Below are 17,644 nucleotides of genomic sequence, written 5' to 3' on the forward strand. Positions count from 1 at the left end.
AAAACAAATCTGACTTAGTTCAATGCAAGCATCCAGAAGAATGTTTATGACGCATAAATACAGGAGTCCAGTAGAGTGCTTAAAGCTGGCTGCATCTATTCCTTGCGGCAGGGGTGTCAAACCTGCGGCCCGGATGCATCATGTGCTGGGCCCGTCCCTACCCAGTTTAGCGAAGGAAAAAAAGTCCCGATACGTCACGTGACACCACTGTGACAACACGAGTTTGACACCCCTGCCTTACTGGAAAGCAAATTGCTTCAACCTCTGAAGTTCTGGTTATATTGTTCCTAGGATTGGTCGGACTTTAGGAAAGGGGGTGCTCCCTCTTTTCATTGCTTCCCCCCTCCTTCCCCGGAAGCTCGAGAATGATCAGTTTGCTAGAAAACGGTGGAATCGTAGCATGATGAACATAAGAACTGGTTAGGTAAACAAAGCTCATAGTTCTTATCATAGTATTCATTTCAGCATTATAATTTAGGGAAGGTAGGAATCGTGTTTGTTGGACTGTATTGAATAAGGGGAATTGGAGGAATTAGAAATCCAGAACTGACGGCTGCCTTATCTGCTGAGGGATCAGATATAATGGTACTCTCTCCAGAATTGCTCCTGGTTTCATATAAATTGGAAAATAAGTAAATAAATAAATGTGAGATTATTGCAGCAGTATACAGATCAGTCAGATGCTTACACTGATTTTTGTCTTCAAAGACCAAGGACAAAATACAGAAATGATTTAAAAAAGGGTTTCATGGAAACAAACTTTTATAAAAAAAAATACAAGTGTCGTCATCACCATTAGACAGACACAGACACACACACACAGTCTACCCTGGATGGGGCACTGCTTCATAAAACAGTCCATGGACTTTTATTGAAGCTTTGCAGAAGTCAGAGAGACTTCCTTATAGACTTTCACTCTGAAAAAAATGATGTGGCTCCATGATTAGTTACAAGTATGGATTTCTATAGATGGATTATTCTGGCAGGATTTATAGTTGTAATTGTCAAAGCTATATCATACATTTTTCTCCTGCCATGATAGTTCATTTTTTCTTTCTGTTATCAGGTATCTGGAGTATATTTTCTTTCTCAAAGTAGTTCAGAGCAGCATGAAAAAGCCCAACATCACCTGCCCTAGGAAAAATAACTATTTGTAATCTTGGAATGCAGTTACCACACAGTAGTATGGCTGACCTTGATCCCCCTTGATTTCAAGCATAAAACTTGATGCTGGGCTGGTTTAGTATTATGAGTAAATTTGGCGTTGTAGTTTGTCCATCACCATATCTGGCCTGTACAGCTTTGAATGACCACTAGATATCAGCCAAGTCTTTTGTTTTTATTACACCTTTGCTGCCATCTTGTGGTCATTGTAACATTTGCATCCCAGTTATGGTATCTATAAACTTAGCATGTGGATGCACAATTCATGGCTCAAATATCATATCGCACATGCCCTTCTCAACTTGGGCAACAGAAGTCCAGAGCCCTTCTAGATTTCCAGGAAATGCACGAAAAAAAATTATACCAAATAATTGAGAAACAATTAACTATATTTAATATTACAGTAAATCACTTAGCATCTGGCTTAAGCGCATGTTGATTTTGGGGTGTGCCATTCTTAGTGAACCATTCAGAATGAATGTTGTCAACAACCTGAAAAAGGTGGTGTCTTAACACTAGATGTGAAAATGAGTGTGGCTTGTTCGACAAACCATGGTCAGAAATCTTGACTTGTCACAATGTGCAAGCTTTCTATGTAAGCTATCTGACTAATTAGTAAGATGCAATTTATTATGAACTTACAGCAAAGCAATATGCTTATTTCAACACTGCCAATGAGTCATCATCACCTGCCATATTTGGGACTTTAATCTCTCTGAGGAAGGTTGAACATTAGGTGGAGTGATGCATATAACTGTAACCGTCACCCCTTCACTATTGCTTCTAGCCAATCCCAGCATCATCTATATGGGGTTATCAATCCTGAATATAAATTATATTCACCAGAATAGAGTTTTGAGAATTACCTAAAATAAAGATGGGCAACACAGAATTGCAGGACCTTATGTAGCGCCTACTGTTTATGAAATCCTAGTATAACAACCAAAATTAGTTGGAAGTTGGGCAACCTGTACCTTGTATGTATGTATAAATAAATAAATAAAATTAGCAATAGCACTTAAGACTTATATACCACCTCATATTGCTTTACAGCTCTCACTAAACGGTTTATAGAGTCAGCCTATTGCCCCTAACAATCTGGGTCCTCATTTTACCCACCTTGGAAGAATGGAAGGCTGAGTCAACCTTGAGCTGGTCAGGATTGAACTGCTGACAGTCAGCTGAATTAGCCTGCAATACTGCATACTAACCACTGCGCCCCCATGTATTCACACCATTTCTAATGGGAAAGAAATGATAACTTGTATAAACCTTAAAATGGCTTCCCTCTCAAAAGAGACTCCACCTGCAGAAGGCAACTCCAATCCTGTCTACTATACCATGTAATACCATTCATTTTTGCATTATGACAACCTCTTTTCTTTGCCTCCTCCCATCAAAAGAGGACTCTGGGAAACAAAATGTATCTACCACCCACCCACCTACCCCCGTCCAAGATGTAATAGTGCCTTAATTCTATGCGCCTCTGAATGAAAGAGCTTGTGACCGAATGTACATTCAAAGAAAAGTAGTGCATCAATGTACACAATGTAATGTGATGGGAAAAAATATCTTAATTAACCACTCATTCACAAATCAGCAACCTTCTAACTTCTAGGTTGGCTTCTCTTTTATTACAATAGGTATCAACCAACTTACTGATAAAATGAAAGCCCACCACAATGCAAAATGCTCTATCCAGAGACATTAGTTTTAGGATCAAACAGTTTTCTTCAAGTGAAATCAGGTGAAAATAACCCAAAATAAAAAGCAAAATCCAAGTTAGAAAAGACATGGCTTTAAAGTTATACATAACGAATAAATAAATAACCCCCTCCCACTGACTTAAATAATTATGGAGCACTTAATAAAGGCAAATCCCTCCAGGTCTATGGTAAACATGCAAATCTACCAAACAAGCAACATAAGATTAATTGTAGTTGCCATTGCTGAATTAACATTTCAAAGGGGTTTAGACAGCTTTTTCTCCTGTTATGGCAAAACACATTAACCAAATTTTACAACACTTTGATTTAAACTCAGAAAACGCCCACTGAGTGGTTGACTTCTAAAGCCTGAATAAAAATAATGAAGACAAACGGGAAGCATTGGACTTGGCACGGAGTCAAATGAAGCAATATCCATGTTGCTAAAACGAAGCAGAAATTCTCTCGCCCGCAGGTGCCTTGGGTGGGTGTCCGTCACACGTGAAGCTAGAAAAGGAGACTCAAAACTGGCATTAATGTGTATGCAAGCCCAAGTGTCTGCTAAACTATTGCTCCTGTTAAACTCCAGCTTATGTACTTACAACTTGTGGGCAATTCACAGTGTTGGGCAGTGCAGGTGATGCAATGGAATGATGAAAGTCTGCTCTGGGCTATCCAGCTTTCTTCATTTGGTAGCCTAAACTAGGAAATGAGTGAATACTCCGATATGTGAATGTGGGTCAGGCCCTTGGTCTGCCTAGCTTAAAGACTAGCTACAAGGACAGGCAGCAGCTCCTTGGAATGTCCCACTGTAAGAGATTCCAGAGATGGATGAAAATACTGGCTTTTCAGTACAGTATGCAACGGCAGCTGCATTTGCTTGGATGACCTTAAGTCACAAGACATGATGTTAGTCCACAAGGACAAGGGACAAAAGAGAATTTAGGGAGAGGGAAAGACAGATCAGTAGTTCCAGGCATTCCACTTAGGTGGTGTGATGGCACAGGTTCCACCACAAAACCGCGGTAGACAAAAGCGCGGTCGACGAAAGCGCATATGTGACGTCATCACAGCGCGACGAAAAAGATCGAAAAATGTAAAAATAAAGCGAAACCCTTACCCTAACCCCCCCAAACCTAACCCTAACCCTAACCCTAACTCTTAACCTAACGAAAAACCTAACGCTAACCCTTAACCTAACGCTAAACGTAACGGTTACCCTAACCCTAAACCTAACCCTTACCTTTATGTGAATCGGCTTGCTGTAATTTTATTTTTATTTCAATTTTTCGATCTTTTTCGTCACGCTGTGATGACGTCACATATGCGCTTTCGTCGACCGCGCTTTTGTGGACCGCGGTTTTGACGGGTCACGGATGGCACAAGCCACTGTTTGCGGACAGCAGGGATAATGCTCTTAGTGCTCTGCCCCAGCTCTGGGATGGACATTCATATACATGGTGAATCATGGTGGTAACTTATAAACAGAGGACAAGGAAGGGCTGCTGGAATTCAGATGGAAGCATAACCACTCAGCTGAAGTCATATGGAGTAAGCAACCCAATCTAGCACCACACAGACAGTGGTCTGATTTGCAAACTGGTCTCATTTTCGATCTGGCATCATCCAATGTTAGCTCTGGCTGAACCCATTGCTGGAATACAAGTCCTATATGTTTTGATCCAGTTAGGTCTCTATGAGACAGTAAAGGCTGCACTAACATGACACACGTAACTTGGTTCATTAAAAACCCCTTTTTAAGCCTACACGGTATATGCATCCATAATCTAATCAAGTGGGTTCGTGTCACATAACTAATAACTAATTCACAAAGAAACTAACAAAAGTTAATGCCAGCAAGCTTAACAAGTGTGACTATGACTGACAAGTCATCTTTCACTGACTTGTTTCAGCGTGGGGTAATTTCAAGCTCAATGTACATAGCCAGAAATGCCATGGTTATTGGTGGCCAGCCAAATTTCTTCTCGATCTGCCTCTTTCTCCTCTGTTGTTCTTAACCGATCATATGCTTACCACCACAAAAGACGTGATACTTTCATCCAGTGAATACAGAATTGTGACACAACCTTTTCCATGAGCATGAATAGATTTTTCCAGGTGCTTATCGCTTCAAAACAACACTGAAATCTTGACATTTTTGTGGGTGAATGGAGAAATGAATACAGCATTGGCCAGCAATTTGAACATTTGCAAAATGAAGCCATGTTTGCTTGGTACAGATAAGCAAATCTAATCAACATTCCGAGCTGCACGTGTGTGCGTGTGCATGTAAGTTTGTTTCTCTTCAAAAGAGATAAAAAAGTAGGAAAGCTCTCGCTCTAATACTTGCTAAGTAATACCGATCACCTCCACTAGCAACTGTGACACCAAAGTACATAAATTATCAAAAGCAATGTACAGAAAATTACAAATTCATTTCAAAATACATCACACTGCTATAACCGAGATAAAAAGTGCTTCTTGGGTTGTTTTTCGTTTTGTTTTGAAATTCAGAAAAAAAGTGTCTTTTGAAGCAGAAGATTCTCCTTTGATCTGCAATAAAAGTTTGGCCTTCTAGTGGGGTAATGCTGGAAGTTTCCCCCTGCCTCACCCCAAACCGGATGGTTTAAAATCAAATCCTCTTGACTCAGGCCCCCCCAAAAAAATCCCACTGTGGTACATTTCACCCAGGAGTACTAACTGTCGACATTGTCAGGAATTAGCCAAGTTACATCTTCACTGTGACTCCTTCACGGTGTGCTGGTCCATGCCAACAGTGGCATATTTCTCACTGGATCCCTACTGCTTGCTGCTCATTTGGCAGCACCCAACCTCATTGCTTCACTTGTTTCCTGGAAAACAAATAAACGAATAAACAAAAGCAGCCGCATTTAGTGGTGCCGATATTGCCTCATGAGAGGCACTATGCAAGATGGAGGCCCAGCCATTTTCAGAAATGGGTGCCTCAGGAGTTCTTGTGCTGATCCTCTCTGTGAAGGTTCCCTCACCAGCATCAAGTCTAAAAATCCACGGAGAACTGATGAAACCTGAGGAAAGACCAAAATGACACTGTGAGGCCACTAACATCTAAACCACATCTCAGAGGATTGGGGCTCGCAGATCAAAAGCAGCTTTCAAAGGTCTTTCATTTAACACATACCATATTTTTCAGAGTATTAGATGCACCTTTTTTCTCAAAAAAAGAGGGTGATTTTTTTCATTTTTTATTCTCTTACATACCCTTTTAAGTATACATTCACACAATTGTTGTTCTTCTTTACATTTATCATTCTTATACATTTATTATTTCATGTAATAAGTTATAATATACAGTTTGGGTTGCTTTATTTACCATACCTTCCTCCTTTTGTAACACCTCCTTGTTTTCACTTTCTTTTCTCCCTCCCTCCCTTCTCTACTTCCTTCCTTCCTTCCTCCTCTCCTTCCCCTTCCTTCTTCCCTTACCTTTCTCCTACTCCTGCTCTTCCTCTTCCTACTTTCTCTCCTTCTCTTTCTCTCCCTTCCATTCTCCTCTCCTTACTAAAGAGAGTAAAAATTTGGATGCGGCTTATACACCAAATGTAGCCCCACCCAGACCCACCAGAGTCCAAAAAAATGTGAGGCATGGAGGCAGCAATGGTCTGTGGCTATCCCTGCAGCCTGGAGCAGCTGATTGGGAGTATTCTGGCAAGTCGGATCCACCCGCCAATCGGATGTGCTGAATCAGGCTGCAATAAGTGCTGAAGCTGACCTAGCTGGTCAGAGATTGCAGCAGCAGTCACATTCAGAAAGCACAGTAACTGATTCAGCAGGATTCCAATTAATAATAATATACAATACATTACCAAAAGCAGGTTTTCCAAGGTAGCAGTAAATACAAGCAAAACACAAGCAGTTTCACTTTCAGTTCTAGCCTAAGCCAGACTCCTTCCTGTCTCCTTGCTCACACAGCACATTTCAGAGTTCAAATATCCCTCATTGGCTGAACCTGTTACCATGTGTCAGCTGAATACCATGGATGCTGGAAGGCAGAGGCAGATTTTTTTCTTCTTCTCATTTTCCTCCCCCAAAACTAAGGTGCATACTCTGGAGCATCTTATACTCTGAAAAATACGGTAATTTACTTTGTACAATGACAATGATTTATACGGGGAGAAATTTAGCTGGCCTCAGCAGGAGATTTATCGGTTTCCCCAAGCTTTGAGTCAATCCTATGCTGTGTTATCCATGTGTGCTTTTCAATGATAGTTGCTGTTGTTGTTGCCATTTTATGTAATGCATGTGATTGATATTTCTGAAACTCTTCACTTTTACTCTGCATTTTTGTATGGTTTTATTATTTAATTGTACCCTCTTGGGAAATTGCTATTAATTCAAAGGATGCTATTGGGGGGTGAGGGGAATATTCAGGCACACATTCTTACCAGGGATAATGCAGTTCTATGTATAAAAATTGTTGGTTTTCTTTATCAATAAACAATAGTACAACTGGGAATATAAGGTATAATTACAGTATATCAGTGCAAAACCCTAAACATTCATCTTTTGTTTTGCATAGCGGACAGAATTGAATGCTACATATAGTTTACCTTTTTTTAGAACATATAGAGGAAGAGTGATGGTTAAATGGAAGGAGAAATGCAGGTATGTCAACTGCTTCTGCTTGGAACACTCTATATAAATATTCTAGTGAAATATAAATGAATGCAGAGATTAAAGTGAGTTTAAGCCTACACTTAGCTAAATGGACTGACATAATCTTGTGCATGGAGAGAAAGGAACCTTGCACCATCTCATCCCGTTTGCTTGAAACAGTCTTCTTGGTTGTCTACAGGTTGAAGCTCTTCTGGGAATATAAAGAGTGGGTTTGGGGTTATGTGTTGTTCTGGGGCTTCAGGTTATCCCCACCTATTTCAGCTGAGATGCTGGAGAAGAATGATAAGCACAAGATTCAAAGGAAAGGTGAGCATTCCCACCTTGTGTAGGTCCTTCACTCTTGGTGGTACATTGTCTCGGATTCTACGCATGGCCTGGAGTGGTGGCTCATTGAAATAAGGCGGCTCCCCATCTATCATTTCTATTACCATGATGCCAAGAGACCAGATGTCCACCTGCAACATAGAACCGATTACAGTGCAAATAAGCTGCATTGAACATAACCTTATGCAGATGTTTAATTCTCTTTGTCATTTCACCTTTTGTTTTTAAAAAGGTCATTTGTGGTTGGCATTGCAGGACTCTGTCTTAAGATGCTGGCGACACACATCTGATTTCAGATTGGCCATACGTTTAGCTTCAGTAGCTAACATTGCCTTTTTGTTCTCACCTGAAAGCATTTTCTACCAAAACATTATCTTAAAAACCCTGTTTGAGGGAGTTTAAACTATGGAAATAAAATTTATCCATTACTAATTGTCCTCACATCTCAAAAGTCCACATGATTGGTGTTGGAAAGCCTTTCTAGGATAACAAAAACCAACACCAATCTAGATGGAGCATGAGAGCTGTGGTGGCACAGTGGTTAAAATGCAATATTGCAGGCTAATTCTGATGTCTACCAGTCTTTTGGCAGTTCGAATCTGACTGGCTCAAGGTTGCCTTCCATCCTTCTGAGGTCAGTAAAATGAGGACCCAGATTGTTGGGGGCAATATGCCGACTCTATATACACTTAGAGAGGGCTGCAAAGCACTGTGAAGTGGTATATAAGTCTAAATGTTATTGCTATTACCATAAGTTGCAGGACTCTCAGATTTCAGCTGCAAAGATCCTGGCAACCATTAGCTAAAGAAAAGGAACTCCAATCATCCCAACTCAACCCCCCGAGCAAAGAATCAGGTTTTCATTGTCTTTCTTGTGGAATAGTAAGAGCAATGATGCTATGGATGAAATAACTATCCCTGCCACTGCATTCTGGATTAAGTCCAGATGGTCCAATTCTAGTTCTAGACCAGTGGTTCTCAATGTGGGCCCAGGCCCCACGGGGGGAGGGGGTCAATTTGATTTTTAATGGGGGCAATTTGAACCTTGTTTATACCAAGTTAATGGCCTTTTAAGCTTCCTCCGCATGAGTAGAGTTCACTCTTTGAGTAAAGTAAGAATTATATGTCACGGGGGGGGGGGGTGGAATCAGGATTTTAAAGATGCTTAGGTGGGGCATGGCCAAAAAAAAGGTTGGGAATCACTGTTCTAGACCAGTTCCATCCATTCAACACTATCTGGACCCAAGCTGGAAGGAGGAAGGAAGTTCTTTAACAACATGCCTCCTACTCAACTCCCTGAGTCAATCCAGAAAGATACCCTTGTTGATGATATTGGAAGTCACCAACTGCTCAAAGAGGAGACAGGATGGATGCATTACCTCCATCCTGAACCCAACAAAGGTCATAGTATAATCAAATGCATCTCAGTAATATGCCCTGGATGGATCCAGACTGGAAGAAATATGTTCAAGTTGAATTGCTTTAAATAAATAAACATTTAAAAGGAGATTATCGTTTTCCAAAGATAATCTATGTTGCTGAATGGAGCAAGGTCATTGTTTTGCTTACCTCGGTTCCATATGGTAATCTTGAAATAACTTCAGGGGCCATCCAGTATGGGGTTCCGACAAGTGATTTTCTTTTTGGAACATCTTTTGAAACTTGAGCACAGAATCCAAAGTCCGACAGCTTTATCTGAACAATAAATAATACATCATGCAGTGCAATATTAAACAGTGAATATTATTCCAAGTTGTTGAGCAGACACATAATTTGGATTGTTTAACACATTTAGAGGAGGAACCTTCCCCCCCCCCCAATGTAGGACAGAAACTTTGTATCAACTGGAATAGTTGACCATTGTTAGATGCATCCGCCACCAGCAATTAGTGGAATAAAAGTATCACCTGGATAAATTTTCAGTGCTGAGAAGGATTTTCTTTCTTTCCCTCTCTGGGCTACCACTACCAAACAGAATAGGAAGCACTTGTCAGAAGACTATTTCAGGAACCAATAGCAGTGAGGTATTCAGAGAGCAGTTTACTAAGCCAAATGGAATTAGGTGACGATGATAAAAGTTGCTAGTCTGTAGGTTCCCCATCCAATTAAATTATATCAACAGCTCATTTTCTAAGATTTCAGTGCTTTCAATACTAGAGCTGAGGTGGCACAGGGGTTAGAGTACAGTACTGCAGGCTACTTCAGCTGACTGCTAGCTGGTTTGGCAGTTCAAATCTCACCGGGCTCAAGGTTGACTCAGCCTTCCAGTCTTCCGAGGTGGGTAAAATGTGGACCCAGATTGTTGGGGGCAATAGGCTGACTTTGTAAACTGCTTAGAGAAGGCTGCAAAGTACTATGAAGCGGAATATAAGTCTAAGTGTTATTGCTATTCTGCCCGATGGGAAACTTAATTGCATTGTCTTGCATACCTCTCATTTACTCTTATTAAGGGAACTTTTTCTCTAGTTTGTGAAAAGAATTATTTTGACAGGATGTTTCCTGCTGCTCCTCTCCATGCACAATTTAGAGGTTTCAATCTGCATGCTCCTAGAATTATTAGTTCTAACAGCAGAACTGTTCTCACAAAATTCAGGAAAATGCAAATATCACTTTATAACTGCCTTTTGGTTTGCAAATTGATTCGCGAAACGTTAACTGAGAAATGCAAAGATAAATTGGAATGCACACTGAATAAAAACATTCTTGTTTATTACTATTATTGCTATGAACTGCTACTAGCTTCATCCAACTTTCAACAGTTTACTGTAATAAAATCAAAACTGTCTCTAAGTAGTAGGATAAAAAGTGTGAGATTTCCTCAATTTCTTGTATTCCTTGTTGGAGGGAGACTGTTGCAATTCAGCTAGTTTTATCCGGTTTGGGTGAAGTGGTAGTGATGGCAGCGGGAGCTTCAGCCGGCCCACCCACCCGAACATCATCACGTCCAGTTTTTGACACTCTGAGCATATGGGGAAGGTCCTGCACATGCGCGGAGGTGGCACATGTGCTCACATTTGCGAACCGGTAGCAAAGGTAAGTTGATTTCACCCTGAATGATGGCTTTAAATATATGTGTGTGTGTGTGTGTGTGTGTGTGTGTGTGTGATGTTTGTGCTGATAAATAAATAAAGGGAGACTAGTATAGATCTATTTCAAGCTATTTAGCTCTCATCAGCTAGCCATACCCTTGCTGGGAATCGAACCTGTGCTCTATTGCTTCTTAGGCAGCTGTGTTAACCATTGAGCTACAGAGCTCGACTCCTTATCAGCCAGCCAGGGTGAAAGGTAAATATTTAAATATATATATATATATATATATATATATATATAAATATAAATATATATATATATATATATATATATATATATATATATATATATATATATATATATATATATATATATATATATATATATTTGCTTGATTCATACCTGAAAGAAATGAAAAGGTTCCCTTTATCAACTCATGGCAGAAACAATCAAGACCCCCTTCCTGTGCCTGAAGGAGAATAATGATTGAGCCTTGAGTCGTGGGACTGAAGTGGATTAGATCACATTAGCAGCTCATTTATCATGTCAGGATGCAGTCTGAGATCAGAACAGGGAGCTATCAAAATAATTAATAAAGAAGCTTTCTAAATGTTTGTACGAATGGTGCCTCACATTTTATTTGTGGCACTGTTTATCTTATTCTGGCATTACTTTTCATGCCTTTTTTCTGCTTCTTAATTCAACATCAATCAAATAAAAATTAGAAATGATTGTTACTATTTATAAAACCATAGCCCAGCCATCCATGGCATAAACAAAGTTCTTTTTATACCATGAAAGGGAAACAAAACAATGGATATTTTTGAATGCCAGATCAATTTCCCTTTATTGAGGAGCGGAGGAAACTTTTGCCCATCTTTTGCATGTTGAAATATAGAAAAGATGGTTTTAAAGTGGAAGGGGGCGGTAGAATGAGATGATTATACAACCGTTCATGACAAAATGTGCACTGCAGACAATGAACATAATGAGACATTGTGTGCATATTATTAAGCAAAGATCAGGGGAAACCAGCCAAAAAGCATTCAAAATGGTATTCTCTTCGTTTTGATGTAAGTTTAATATCTTCCCTGAATATATGCAATTTGCAAATCAGGATAGATGAATCCTTCCGTTTTGATTTTACTCAATTTTTATTGTATTTTATTTATTTTATTTGGTGAGGCATTTGTTTCCATGCATTACTACAGCGCTTGGCAAATGTTGCAAAAATAATAAAATTGTTATGAAAATCTGCATGCATGTTTGTCAGCAAGTCTGTCAACAACAACAACAACAACAACAACAATAATGGAAGAAGAAAAATAACTGGAAAAATATAATGAAATATTGCAACCTGGCCATCGAAACTACATGGTTATGGATGAAACATGTAACAGTGATGCCCATTGTCATCAGGGCACTTGGTACCATGTCCAAGAATGTTGCAAAATACCTCAAGAAATTGCAGCTTCCTGCAATAACACCAGAGGAACTGCAAAAAAACTGTGCTACTCAGAACATTGTATATTTTCAGAAGATACTTGGTTGATACCTAGGACGCTGGCAGCAACCCGTATCAACCATTAACACCAGTCAATGGTAATTGTGATACATTTTAAATGTTCAGTTGACTGAGTTTCATGTTTAATGAATAAAAGAGATGACAACGATGACAACAACTGAACTGGAAAAAAAATCACAAAATATTGTGACCTGGCCATCGAAACTACATGGTTATTGATGAAACATGTAACAGTGATACCCATTGTCATCAGGGCACTTGGCACCATGTCCAAGAATTTTACAAAACACATCAAGAAATTGCAGATTCCTGCAATAACACCAGCGGAACTGCAAAAAAAAAAAAAAAAAAAAAAAAAAAAAAAAAAAAAAAACCTGTGCTACTCGGAACATTGTATATTTTAAGAAGCTACTTGGTTGATACCTAGGACTCTGGCAGCAATCCATATCAACCAGTAGCACCAGTCAATGTATTTGTAACACATTTTTAAATGTGCAGTTGACTGAGTTTGATTTTTAATGAATAAAAGATAATAATAATAATAATAATAATAATAAAAAAACTCCGCCGTTGCCGGTCCCAAGCCCGGATGAGAAAGGAGGAAGGTTGGGATCAGGTTGGCATCTGGTCCCATAAAAAAAACCCCCGCCAACCCATACAATATGGTGAAAAAAACGAATAAGAATTCCATACCGCATCGGTCGTCGCGCGGGTTAACAAGGGCCGCGGCGGATGTTGGGGTCCCTGGACATCCGTCGACAAGTGGGCTACAAGTGGACCAGCCAACAAAATGACAAAAATATAGTGCAGATGAAAACCGTGCCATAATGGCCTGTTACTACAACTCAGAGCCAGAAAAAAGAGGATATTTAAAGCGAATGTATGAATTATGGAAACAACAATATCCAGATTCAAATGTTAGTGAACAACGACTAGCAGATCAAAGGCGATTTATTATACGGAATAAAGTGTTTAGTAAAGTTGAACATGAGGAAATTCAGGCAAATTGCAAAACCCAAAAAACAATATCACAAGCGGAAATAACTGATATTCAAGACACAACTAAAGACACTATGGTAGAACTCCCAGAAGAAGCTCTCAGGGAGGAAATAACATCACCACCACTAGAACCAGTTATCACTGAACCAACTGATGAACTAACTCAAAAACAAAAAGAATTGAAGGATAAGATCATGGAGCATTTTCTGCTTAATGAGGAAAGGCAACGTTTACCATCACTAAAAACTGTGCCTAAGAAAATTTTGGCCCCTATCATGAAAATGGTTAATGCAGTGTTTTCAACAATTGAACCGGGATCCATCTTGGAAACAAACCAGTTAATGTACAGCGCAGCTGTAATAGTCACTAATGAACTAGGCATTAAAATTAAAGTACCTAGTCACACAACAGAAAAAGCATCAAAGCCAAAGTGGAAAATCCGTCTAGAACAAAAAATCAAAAAATTAAGGGCAGATGCTAGTAACTTAAAGAACATGCATGAGCAACGGCTTAAAAACAACAAAATCATAGATCGGCTAATCAGAAGATATAGATTGGATACAAGAAACATCAATGAAGCTGTAGAGATTGTAAAACAGCAGATAACAGCAACAGCTAGAAAAATTGAAAGATATGAGGCACGAATCATCCAATATAAACAAAATCAGCAATTTCGATCAGACCAACGGCGTTTTTATCAAAGTCTTAATGTGAATGGTGACACCAAAAGTGAAAAACCAGAAAAGCAGGCCACAGTTGAATTCTGGAAAGAATTGTGGGAAAATGCAAAGGACTACAACAAGGAAGCAAAGTGGATACATGACTTTGAGAAAAGCATTGGCAACAAACAAATGCAAGTATTAGAAATAACAACTGAGATGATCAAAAATCGAGTTAAAAGGTAAAGAATTGGACATCACCTGGAAAGGACCAATTACATGGTTTCTGGCTCAAATATCTGACCAGTTTACATGCAATATTGGCCAGGCAACTGAATGAAATTTTACAAAAGGGCCAAATTGATGAATGGTTGACAACTGGAAAAACATACTTGATTCAGAAAGATCCAACTAAAGGAACAACACCTGAAAACTATAGACCAATAACATGCTTACCAACAACCTTCAAATTACTCACAGGCATTATTGCAGATAACATGATGGATTATTTGGAAACAAACAACATCTTGCCAGTAGAGCAAAAAGGCAACAAAAGAAGGAGCAGGGGCACAAAAGATCAGCTTCTAATTGATAAAATGATATTAGAAAATTGTAAGAACAGAAAAACGAACTTGAATATGGTCTGGATTGATTACAAAAAGGCATTTGACTCACTGCCACATAGTTGGATCATAAAATGCTTAGAAACAACTGGCATTAGCAAAAATATTACATCCTTTACTGAAAAGGCAATGAAACAATGGAGAACTGAGTTGGCAATAGGGAATGAGAGCTACGGAATGGTTAATATCAAGCGAGGAATTTTCCAGGGTGATTCACTTTCACCTCTTCTCTTCATCATCGCAATGACCCCACTATCAGTAATCTTAAAAAAAATGAAATTAGGCTACCAAACAGCCAAAAAAGCTGAAAAACTTTCGCATTTACTATATATGGATGATTTGAAACTCTATGGAAAGTCAGAAATAGAAATCCAATCATTGACAAATACAGTCCGAGTATTCAGCACCGATATTTCAATGCAGTTTGGCATGGAAAAATGCGCCACTGTATCCATAAAAAGGGGCAAAATCACTGCATGTGAGGGAATTGAAATGCCCAATGGCCAACTAATTAAATGCAAAGAAAATGAAGCCTACAAATACTTAGGCATTCTGCAGTTGGATAACATCAAGCATGGAGAAGTAAAAACTATTGTCAGGCGAGAGTACACCAACAGAGTTAGGAAAATTTTGAAATCTAAATTGAATGGTGGAAATACAATCAAGGCCATAAATACCTGGGCAATACCAGTTATAAGATACACAGCTGGTATAGTTAACTGGACACAAGCTGATTTGGACCTTTTGGACCGAAAAACCAGGAAACTAATGACAATGCACTACAGTTTACATCCACGTGGTGATACTGATAGACTATATCTGCCCCGAAAATCAGGTGGCAGAGGATTATTACAAGTGAAGCAAACAGTTGAAGAAGAAAAACATGCACTGGCTGATTATTTAAAAGACACTCAAGAACATCTATTAATCGAAGTAAAGAACAAAAATCTACTGAAGGCCCAACAGACAAAACAAGAATACAGAAAAGATGTGATAAAATCAAGAATGGAGAGTTGGCAGAACAAAGCACTGCATGGTCAATTTCTGGAAAAAATAAAAGATAAAGTGGACAGTGAACAAACTTGGTTATGGTTAAAAACAGGTACATTAAAGAAAGAAACAGAGTCACTAATCCTGGCTGCGCAAGAACAAGCTATCCGCACAAATGCCATTAAGGCCAAAATTGAAAATCCTCTGATGATGCCAAATGCAGACTTTGCAAAGAAGCTGATGAAACTGTTGATCACATACTCAGCTGCTGTAAAAAAATCGCGCAGACTGATTATAAATTGCGGCACAATTCAGTAGCACAAATGATCCATTGGAATTTGTGCAAAAATTATAATATTAAAACAGCAACAAACTGGTGGGAACATCAGCCTGAAAAAGTCACCGAAAATCAGATGGTCAAGATCTTGTGGGATTTCCGTATACAAACCGACAAAATACTGGCGCATAATACACCAGACATCACACTGGTTGAGAAAAATAAGGTCACAATCATAGACATCGCAATACCAGGTGATAGCAGGGTCGCCGAGAAGGAACATGAAAAAATCGCAAGATACCAGGACTTAAAAATCGAAATTCAACGACTATGGCACAAACCAGCAGTGGTAATTCCAGTGGTAATTGGCACACTGGGTGCTATTCCAAAAGCACTGGAATTACATTTAAAACAGTTAAAAATTGACAAAATCACCATCAGTCAAATGCAAAAAGCCGCACTGCTTGGATCTGCACGCATATTACGAAAATACGTTACGACATCCTAGGCCCCTGGGTGGGGCCCGACTAGTAACCAATGCCAAATCCGGCGAAACAACTGGCCGCTGTGATACAATTGTACAACAACAACAACAACAACAACAATAATAATGCAATAACTACCCAACTTGGAACAGCTTATATCCCCCAACGTTACCTTAACAGTTCCTAGGTCCTTGGATAGGACTTGAGCTGTTGCGCTATCAACCAGCCCCAAAGGCGGTGAATCTCACCAAAGATTAACCAAATAATAATAATGCAATTCTCTTAATTTGTGTATCTTTGTCTTGATTTTTCTTGGTTTTTACATATTCCATATTTCTAACATCGTTTATTTCTCTGATAAGCCCATTTGTTTGTTTCTTTTAATTGAAGTTCCTGCGCAACATTCTGAATTGTCAGGATTTTGACGCACAGACTGATTTGGCTGGAGGTATGAACCGGGGCAGTTCATGTATAAATTCAGGCTGAACAAATTTTCCCATGTTTCTTGGTAAATAATGAAAGTTGCAGGCAAGGAGGGTAAATTTCATGGATAGTTGTTAACATGTTACCAAAGTTATCTGAACTTTGACAGTAGTCCCAATTTAAAAAAAAAAAAAAATCAAAGCCAGAAAAATTGATAAATACTTACTCGCCCATCACTAGTGAGAAGTATAGAGTCACTCTTTATATCCCTGTGAATAACTCCTTGATTGTGAAGGTAGGACAATGCTCTTAGGACAGACAGGCAAACAGTAGCAATCTGTTCTTCATTCATTCTGGAATTTTACAGGCGATATAGGAAAAGAAAAAGCATCATATGTTTATTGCTGGGATACATTTCCCCCCAAAAACATCACTACAAAAGTTAACTCTAAGAAAATGTTTCCAATGTTTCAAAATAAACAGTGAAAAACACTCAGCCTTTTTTTCCTGAGGGATTTCTTACAAATTAGAAAGTATGTTACTGCCAATTTCAAAAAGCCCATTTATCTAGTGGAGCAGTATTAGCTTTGGTTAGCAGAGATTTTCCCAATGTTGGGAAAAGTCTTCTCCATTACCATGCTATGTATCATAAAAGAGAATGAACTTGGTGCCTTCTACATCCACTCTATCTCTTCTGTAACACATTGTCTATATGGGCTCCTGAGAACTTGTGTATTTTTCCTCCTCCCATCTGCAGATGCAGAGAGATGAGTGACTGAAGGC

The 17,644-nt window shown here is 39.1% G+C and overlaps 1 protein-coding gene across 1 annotated transcript in view; it reads right to left on the minus strand.

Moving 5' to 3' along the window:
• Positions 1–5,761: 5,761 nt before the first annotated feature.
• The window catches only part of PAK5 (p21 (RAC1) activated kinase 5), a 75,597-nt gene continuing 63,714 nt past the window's right edge, over positions 5,762–17,644 (minus strand). The window contains exons 6-9 of the mRNA XM_032213998.1: positions 17,088–17,214; positions 9,420–9,545; positions 7,847–7,981; positions 5,762–5,917 (exon numbers count right to left, since the gene is read on the minus strand). Of these exons, the coding sequence (XP_032069889.1) occupies positions 5,762–5,917; positions 7,847–7,981; positions 9,420–9,545; positions 17,088–17,214 (544 nt within the window). The remainder of the gene's footprint in view (positions 5,918–7,846; positions 7,982–9,419; positions 9,546–17,087; positions 17,215–17,644) is intronic.

This window comes from Thamnophis elegans, chromosome 3, assembly GCF_009769535.1.
Source record: "Thamnophis elegans isolate rThaEle1 chromosome 3, rThaEle1.pri, whole genome shotgun sequence".
In the NCBI taxonomy this organism is placed as follows: Eukaryota; Metazoa; Chordata; class Lepidosauria; order Squamata; family Colubridae; genus Thamnophis; species Thamnophis elegans.